This window comes from Poecilia latipinna, unplaced genomic scaffold, assembly GCF_001443285.1.
Source record: "Poecilia latipinna isolate Pla-1442-1.1 unplaced genomic scaffold, P_latipinna-1.0 Scaffold1668, whole genome shotgun sequence".
NCBI lineage: Eukaryota > Metazoa > Chordata > Actinopteri > Cyprinodontiformes > Poeciliidae > Poecilia > Poecilia latipinna.
In genome coordinates this window covers 201,756-211,264 of record NW_015114284.1, presented here as the reverse complement: position 1 = coordinate 211,264, position 9,509 = coordinate 201,756, and the positions used below count along the sequence as shown (strand labels likewise).

General features: G+C 40.3%; 1 protein-coding gene across 3 annotated transcripts; it reads right to left on the bottom strand.

Moving 5' to 3' along the window:
- Positions 1-3,643: 3,643 nt before the first annotated feature.
- Positions 3,644-9,387, bottom strand: LOC106964387 (transmembrane protein 182-like). 3 transcript variants are annotated; one of them, XM_015059904.1, is made up of 5 exons: positions 9,082-9,387; positions 7,030-7,153; positions 6,784-6,903; positions 4,632-4,769; positions 3,644-4,357 (listed from the first exon to the last, which is right to left on the bottom strand). In XM_015059904.1, the coding sequence occupies exons 1-5, from the start codon at positions 9,250-9,252 to the stop codon at positions 4,137-4,139; spliced, it is 774 nt and encodes a 257-aa protein (XP_014915390.1). In that variant the 5' UTR covers positions 9,253-9,387; the 3' UTR covers positions 3,644-4,136. The 3 variants fall into 3 exon arrangements, with proteins under 3 accessions (XP_014915390.1, XP_014915392.1, XP_014915393.1); XM_015059906.1 differs by having other exon boundaries at positions 6,784-6,882; XM_015059907.1 differs by lacking the exon at positions 6,784-6,903.
- Positions 9,388-9,509: the final 122 nt, after the last annotated feature.

The window sequence follows — 9,509 nt, the reverse complement described above, 5'->3', positions numbered from 1 at the left end:
AGAGAGAGAGAGAGAAAAAAAAGTGTTGTATGTATATATATATATATATATATATATATATATATATATATATATATATATATATATATATATATATTTGTACAATAATGCAAGAAGAAACCCACACAACGTCTCTTCTTTATCCCTCCACCTGCTCCTTCTCCACCTCAACTATAACCCCCAACAGAGATTAGCTCTCTCTCTCTGTCTGTCTTTCTGTGTGTGTGTGTGTGTGTGTTTGGTAAGAAGGGTGGGTGTGTTCCTGGGGATTTGGGGTTTACAAAAGAAACAAAAAAAGCAAGAGTGATGCCATAAGGCTTGCTTTTCTCCCATATCAGCTCTTATCAGGGCAGTCATTTTTGACAGGAGAAAAGGCTTTTATCTGCAAGAAACTGTGTCCGTCTGGCCTCAGCACGCAAACACACACACACACACACACACACACGCACACGGGGTCTGACAGACTGGAACTCAAACACACGCACACACACAGAGCAGGTAATCGGCTCACTAGTGGAGTTAGGGGGTCAGAGAATGGGAAGAAAGTGCTCTCGCCGAGTGTATCCCCCCCTTTGACTGGATTAGAGCCCACCAGTATTCAGTCCAGGTGTACCGGAGGGCCACAGGGCCCACGCAGGGTTAACTTTCCCTGCAGAGGGAGTCCACATCCTGCTGCTTTGCTGTCTGACAGAGGAGGGAACTTCAAACCCCAACCTGAAGGAAAAAGCATTAAAACACAAGCTACTTATATATATATACAATTAAAAGAAAAAAAAATGTGTTTTTTTTATTGTTTGTCTTTTGTTCATCAGACAGGTGGACAAAGTGCAATTCTGACATTTATTTTTAATGTAATGTGCAGTCTTTTAAAAAAAAAAAAAACGTCTGTTCACGCCACTGCGTTGCCACAATCGCTCCCACTTCAGACGCAGGATCCCGTCTTCCTCAAATGAAGGGAGTTTTACGTCAGCGTGTTTCTGTCGCTCAGGATGACAGAGGAGAGTTCATCAGCCGTGATTAGTAAAAGCCACAGTGAGTGAACAGAAAACCGCCTCGCTCCGTAATCACTTCCTCTTCCTCTTCCCTTTCCGCGCTGCCGTTCACCTCACTCTCCTTGCAGAGAGCGGGAGCGCCCTCTACTGGTTGGTCAGGGGCAGTGAATGAACAGATACTTGTTTGTGGTGTGGTGGTGTGGTGTTTTTATATCATTTTAACAGAAAATATCTGCGGCGATCATTTCTGTTGATGTGTTTCTTTCAAGCTTATAAAAATTGTTTTAAAGAAACGTTTTTATGCGTTTCTTGAAAACAATTTTTATTGCCGAAGCAAAATGGACCTCTGGTTTTGTGAAACAGATCATACTTTCAAAGTTTCATGTTTTTTAAAGAACTAAGCTGTGGAGATAAATGCTAAAATCCTCAAATATGTGATAAATAAATAAATATGGCATACAGATTATTCATAGCCTCTGCATTTTTAGGTGTGTTTTAATATTTTAATTTTACCAACGTGTTTCTTCTAACTGGAAATTTTTAAAAATATTTTAGCATGACCCTGACTGTTAATCTGATAGAAAATCTGTGCAAGAAGTTAAAGATTAGGGTGTAAGATAGAGATAAACATGAAAAAAAAATGCCGATCATCAATTTAATGAAAGATTATGTTTCTGTAATATTGCTACTAGAATTTCGATATTGATTATTGAGAGTATAAATAATTTCCAATCTAACACTTTTTATTAAAATGTAAATCAAAACAAATATAGAAACACCCTCCTTTGATTTAATGAACGAAACTCTAACTTCTTTATTGTCGTGAAGACTTTTGAGCTTAGTGTCATAATAAAATCTGTTGGTTGCTGTTGTACAAACACCAAGAGGAAGGAGTGAATTGTCAACATTTTGCCACCTTGAAATTATTGTACTGTAGCACAGTAAATCTGTCATATTTCTTTTAAAAAGCAGCTGGCATTTTGCCTCACCTCTGGTTTAATCTGGATTACCGTCTGTTCCCATTGTCTCATAGACGTGCAAACAGAAACCACTGCTGACAAAACAGTGAGTGGTTTCCCTGGGATTTCTCTTCCTTCGTTTGTTTTCCATCTGTCTTGCTGTCACTCTGAGCCTTCAGATCAGGCTTGGTGAGTTTTCTTGCAGCTGAAATGTTTTCTGAATCAAACATAGCTCAGCTGTCTAGCAGTTTTTCTGTAACACCCTCTTTTCTGTCGGTAAAGTCAAATAAGACAAAAAAAAGCACATTGAATGATGATGTTGCAGTCAAAGATGATTTTATTGACAAAAAATAGGCTTAAAACATACATAAACTTTACCCAGTTTATAAGGAGCAAACTAAGAAGATCAAGGTAGCCAAGAAAAACTAAAGCAAGAACATAAAAAATGTATCTAAGTAACAGAGCTCTATGCCAGGGTGCCGAAGCCCAGTCCCTGAGGTCTACCACCGTCTTCATATCTGCATAATGAGAACATGGCAGCAGTTTAAAGGTTGTTGTTTTTTTCAAATGATATTTGCATGAATCACTGTGACTCTATTGAGATTGGAGAGTAGAGACACCCTGCGGTTTTCTCCCCTTAGCTTGAGCCTTTCAGGAAATGTAATCTGTATTTATATTAAACACCAAGAGAGTTTTCCACTGCAGGTAGGAAACTTACTGCTTATCAACTCATCCACACTTTGAAAATCCTGAACCATCCCTTTAAGAACAAGATTTCACCACATTTATAACAATGTAGTAACTCAAGCAACTAAAATCTAAGCTGCATTTATCTTCATTGTTTTCTGTTTTTTTACTCTGACAGGAAAAAAAATATGAACAAGAAAACAAAAAAATGTAAATAATTACAAAATAGATTATATCGCACCACATATTACATTTCTACTGAGATTTAATTTGGACACACTTATGTTCTGGATGAAAGTAGTTACAGTGGATTTTGTTGACAGACTGGCACTTATTTGTAAAACATTAACAAATATAAAACCGTATATCATCTCCTTTCCACTACCTGAGAAACGTTGACCCCAAGCCCCCCAGCCCCCTGTCACCTTCGTCAAAATAAACAAAACTGGTATGTGTTGCTATGATTTTAACAATATTTATAAACATTTCCAGAGATCATAAAATATAATACGGCGCCAACCAGCTGTGCTGCATTTGTGCAGCAAAAAATTTCATTTGTGACATTATAGCTTTAAAGATTTCAAAGCAAAAAGTTTCCGGAGGTCACAAGAGATCAACCTGCTCTAGTCACACACACACGTTTGTGTGACTGTCTTAGTGGGGACTTTCCATTGACTTCCATTCATTTCTACAGCCTAAACTTACCTTTATCCTAACCCTAACCAAAATTCAATTCACACCTTAGTCCTAAGTCTGACCTCTGACCCAAAAACAGTCTTTCCCCTTGTGGGGACCAGGGTTTGGTCCCACAAGTAGCAGTGGGTCCCCACAACGTAGTGTCAGGAAAACGGTCCCCACAAACACACACACACACACACACACACACACACACACACACACACACACACACACACACATTAAAAATGTGATTCATTCAATCAGTTGCTTTTAATCTGTTTTGTAATTTGTTTTAAACTTTTGCGCATGTTTTCATTTGCTTTACTTTGTAACCAGGTTGTTGTGTGTTGCAGATTTCTGCCCAGTTCTCTGTTAAAAATGAGATTTGGATCTCAGTGGGGTTTTTACCCAGTTAAATAAAGGAAATAAAATAAATTAGCAAACAAAACTGATAAATTTAATTGTGTTATATTTGTAAAAAATGTTGCAGTACAGCTGATTGACACCAAATTTCCTTGATTCTGTAGACGCGGGGACTCTTTGACCTTGGATGACCTCTCTGGAAACACTGAATAATATCTATAAAATTACAAAATATTTAACACCAATTCCACTTCATTTGAAGAAGGTGAAGGTCCAGAAGACTTGCAGCTAAATCAAAAAGTAGTTCCCAAATCCCAAATGACATACATTGATGTTTGTGGCTGTAATGTGGAAAAAAACAAAAAAAGTGAAAAAGTGTGAAAACTTTTGCATGGCACTGCGTGTTCCACAATAAAATGTGTCCCTTCTCGTCTCTCTGGCCGGCCGCTCGCTCGGCTCATCTGCCGGCGCTCAGCGTGCGGCCCACCAGCAGGAACAGCAGCCCGGACAGGACCTCTAGGGGAACACCGGCGGCGGCCGCCATGAAGGAGAGGCCGTAGTGTACGGAGACCGCGGCGTCCGGACAATCTTCCCTCACCTTCTGCAGGACATAGCTGCTCACGTCCACCGCCTCCATCCAGAGTACGAAGAACAGCAGCAGGAGCAGGAGCAGGACGGCTGCAGAGAGCAGGAGGAGGAGACAGAAACAGAGACGATCATCACCGTCTGCGACTGCAGAGAAACGCAGCGTCTGCCCAGACAGGCAGCGGTGTTTACCGCCTGCTGTTGTCATGGAGACGACAAAAGCAGAGAGACGTCTGCTGCTCTTAGTGTTTGGGTATGTTTTTTTTTTATGTCACGTGACTCAAATGAACAGCTGACTGCAGGCAAAGCAGTAAGATGTGGAACATGTCAGACACATGCGCAGGCGGCTTGGCTGCCTGTGTTTTACCGGCAGCGATGAGGAACGCCCCGCCCAGCCGGTACAGTTTGCTGCTGATGAAGGGAACGCCGCAGACCAGCAGGAGGCCTCCGGTCAGAGCGGAGAGCAGCCCGACTACGATCAGGACGGTCCAGAGCCCTCGGAACACTGCGGGGAACACAAACCTAAAGACTTTAAAAACAAGGTTCCTCTCTTAAACATTTACGCTGCGTTTGTTTCGCGTTAGATTATCAAACAAACACTAGGTTTGGATTTAATTTGTAAAAGAAAGAAAGAAAAAACTATTTGGGGTGAAACGATTAATCGGATTAATCGTCAAGAATCGATTACTGAAATAATTGTCAGCTGATGATGGTTAATTGATAACCATCAATTAACCATCATTACAGCACTAAGTAAGCCAAAACTGTACAAAAACGTGTAGACATTGCATTTAAGATTAAAAACAAAACTCTTGGTCTGTAAATATGTTACAGTAGCTTCACCTGCCTCAAGTTTTGTTAAAGTTCTGAAATAATTTATCCTACTAAGCACCTTTTGCTATCCAATTTTTAATTGGCTAATCAAAAAACAATAATCCAATAGATCAGCTCTACATTGTATTGATTTTAAGTGGAGCAGAAATGGCTGAGCTTTTCACATGCTGATGTTAAAAGTATTTTGTTCTTTAGCTGCAGCTGTATCCTTTGCTACAAATGATCAAGCATTCACCAAGGAACGCTAAGTTATTGCATTTTAAGTATTTTTTTTCTTGTTTAAGAATGAATTGAATTATTGGTTTATGTGCATCTTTTAATGTATTTATAAAATAGGATCAATTGGTAGAGCGGAAAACCTTTACAATGTTTTTATCAGACTAATTATAAAATATCAGGTAAATCATCAAAAATAATCAATTGAATAATCAATTATTAGAAATAATCGTTAGTTGCAGCCCTAAAAGATATCCATGCTACCCTGTCTCTATTGCTGAAAAATCATGAATGAAGTGTGAAAAAGTCCTTTTTTTTCTTTCTTTCTTTCTTTCTTTCTGGTTCACTTGCACTTGCCACACCCAGACCTCACCACTGCCTGCCCTGCATAATCAAGAAATCACAAACAGAACCAGTCTGACAACAGGAAACAAACTTAAAAAGCAACATTTTATACCCAAATTTGAAAGAAACTCAAGAACAATGGAGAAACAAAGTGAGTGAGCTGGGCTGAACAGACGCTGTTACACTCCTGACTCAACAAGCTAGGAAGTCACAGCCCACCTTCTGAAAGCTGCTGCAGCTCAAATCGATGTTTTACACCTCAAGAGTTTGAGGTAGTGAAAACAGCTGGCAAGGAAGAGTCAGCAGACGGGATTTAGGCTGCGTTTACACGAGTCCGCTGCCTGGAAACTGCCGGCATTTTACGATGTTGACTGGGAAAATGTTCCTCGTTCAGACGGCGCCGCCGAGACACGTTGAGTCAGCTGAAGCCAGCATGCCAGGCCACTAGATGGCGCTGTGATTGTAGCGTTTCATGAAATGCGCATGCGCTTTTGACGTAGGATGATTTGAAGAATGATTCAGAAGAAGATAAGATAAGATAAGATAAGATAAGATAAGATAAGATAAGATAAGATAAGATAAGATAAGATAAGGCTTTATATGACCAGAGTGTAGAACAAACAAGTGGAGGTGGGAAAAAATACAAAAATAAAAGACAGAGAAATTTGTAATTGCACACAAGGTGCCAGAATGGCACATTTGAAATGTCTGCATGGACTTTTATCAACCAATACCTTTCTATAATTTATTAGCGTCATTTTTTGGGAGATGTAATTTAGTACAGGAAATTTCCAGAATCTGTATTGTGGATTGCAACGTTCACGGATAATCCACATCAGAAAATGCATTCTATTAGATTTTTTTTATTTTTTTTTTTTTTTTTACATTTTGCACTACATATGTATTTACTCTCACTCCATAATAGCAATGTTGTTTTCTTTTTAGACCTCTAGAGTATTCTCTGGAGTGTTACCTTTATTTTGATACCAGAACCATTCAAATACACCTTGTAGGTCCTGATATATTTCGAATTCAAATTTAAAAAAAAAAAAAATAAATAAAAAAAAATCTAGGGAACAAAGGGTTAAGTTTGGGGACCAGTTATGTTTTTGTTTTTCTGTTACCTGCAGTAGCATCATAAACCGTCTCAGGCACGTGTCCAAGTGCGACTGGCAGCGGGAAGAGGTAACCACGGAAACACACCTTAGCCCCCAGCGGGTTTGCTGCAGTTTGAACAGGCGAGGCAAAGAGTCAACAAGTTTCTCTTCACTCGGCTGTCATGGGGGCATGTCATCGCAACCCCCAAATAAAAAATAAAAAAAATTGTTCAATATATTTTAGTGGAAAAGAGCCCATAAATTTCAACATACTGATGAATGAGGCCAGGAGCGCCGGCGTCGTGGGCTCCACTGGATACATACAGCGCCTGAAAAACCCCTCGTGGTGCAGAGTGAGCCACGAAGGAGCAACAGCTGCGGCTTCGTGTGGCTGGATCTGAGAGAGGAACAGGGACAGACATCACACAAACAGACACTTGAATGTCTTTCTTTTATTTTTTTTTCTGTCAGCTTTTGTCAACAGACGTCTAGGAAAGCAGCTCTGCGTCGCTCTTTGTCTCTTGGCATCAAACGTGGTCCTGATTACGGCCCGCTGTAGCCTCTGTGAGGCTTCCTGGAGGGAACTCATGAACAAGTGAAAACTCTCCACTCGCTTGACAGGAGCGTGATTGATGGTGCTGCGTAACACAACAACTTTAATCATCGTCCCTTACTGAAAATGAAAGACTCTGTCGCCGTGATGAGTTCACAGGGGGATTAGCTTTCATAAATATATCCATCTCAGTGTGCTCTGTGAATTTTCTTTCTTTCTTTTTTTCCACATATGCTGCATGGAAGAATAAACTGGAAGATTAAAGGAGTGCTTTAATGATTTTTACTAAGGAGATCAGTTGATTTGATTCCTCTAGAGCCATGAAATCAGCTGTGGATTGGCTTTTGATTTTTGTAAAGTGTGATCTGGTGCGCAAAGAGAAGAACAACATCACATTTAAATTGACTTTCATGAGTTAAATGTAACTGCATTCAGTTTCTTCGACAATAACAAGTCAGTTGATATTGATTATTCTGACGATTAATCGGTTGCTCTGGTCAACAGCCACAAAAACTGTCTGGGGTTTTTCAGCTGTTTTAGGGTCATTTTGATGAGCTGAATCCAAATATCACATTAGTTTTGCTCAATCAGGTCAACTTTCTGAACTATGGAGCAACATCAGCATCAAAATGCGTCACTTATTCTGACGTCTGGATCGGTTTCCTGAGAATCTGGATCAGTGAGTGAAGAGCAGGAGGAGAGACTCCATCAGGACAGAAAAGAGGTGGAGATGTAATGTTCAATTCACGTGTTCTTACCCTTATCAGTGTCAATTTACAGAAATACAAGCTTGTAACAGTTAATTAATAAACTCTGTTAGAAAACTTTTTTTTTTTCTCCTAAAACCTTTTTTGGATGAGAAATATCAAGGGAAACGAAGTGGTAATGTCACAAAAATGTCATCAATTTAGTCAGAAGATCAGATTTCTATAAATCAAATTAGATTAACAACCTGACCTGAGTGAGAAAACTGGATGTCATTTTTTTTGATTCAGCCGTGCAAAAGTAGTCCTAATTCAGTTGAAAAAACACAAACAACTTCCAAAAAATATTTTTCTGTAACCCAGCGTTAATCGGATAAAAAAAGGCACATTCTGCAGATTTTCTTTATTTAAGTTTTTTAAACAACATTGGAATTTGATGTAAATAAATAACTAAATTCATTGAGACAAACGTGGGTTTCCAAATTTCTCAACTGGACTTTGCCTAGGCCATCGCAACCCAGCCCATTGTAGTTCCTGCCACATTTTTAATGTCATGTTTTATGTCTCTCACATCACTGCACTGTTTTTCCCTTCCTCCCGTTGACCTGATCAGCTTCCCGATGGTAGGGACTGTAACTTCAGGGCGATGCAGAGCGTCAGTTTTACCAGTTTTCAGAGTAAAAAGGCCTGAAATATGTCTGCCATACTTTCCAGATTTTTATTTATCAAAAACTTAAAAACGTGTTGCTGTTTTTTTGTTCACTTCATAGTCAACACACAACACTGAGTTGTTCTATCCCATAAAAATTCCAACTCAATCTCCAGAAGTTTGTTTTTCAGACACGTCAAGACGACTCAACACCACCTGCTGTGGGGTTGGGAGTCCAGCGCTACATAGCTTCGGCGTGTCTTTAAATATCCTAAGAGACGTATCCTGTTTACAAAACATCTGACTAGCTTCCATAGTAGTCTGTTTGTGGTCGTCACGTAATCATAATGAAAGCCGGCCGCGTCTTTCTTTTGTGGCAGAGATCTTGAGCTTGGCGTAGCAGAAAGAAGGTGCCCTACCGTTGTCCTGTTAGCGTCTTTGCCCCTTGTTGGGTGGGGTTTGGTGTCCTCATCTGAGTTACAGTCTGCTACGGCCACCAGCCAGTAGTCGGTACTGAAGGCCACGAGGAAACACAGGGTGCCCACCACCCCAAAAGTCCCCCCAGCCAAAGCTGCAGCTCCTATTTTCATGTTCCTAGATCTTCTTTGTCCCTCGTCCTGGAGCCTGAAGTCCTCAGGTCCTCACCAGCAACCGCCTAAACTAAATCCTCTCTCCCGGTCCCTAAAAAGTCCTGTCAGTCTGTTCCAGCGAGAGGAGGGTAAATGGGGGGGGGGGGGGAAGACGCATTTATTTTGGGACGTAGTAATGTCTGTCCTTGTCAGATTACCAGTGAGTGTGCGAAGATGAGGGTCCGTGGGCGAGGGGAATGTGGACAGAGTGTTAGTGT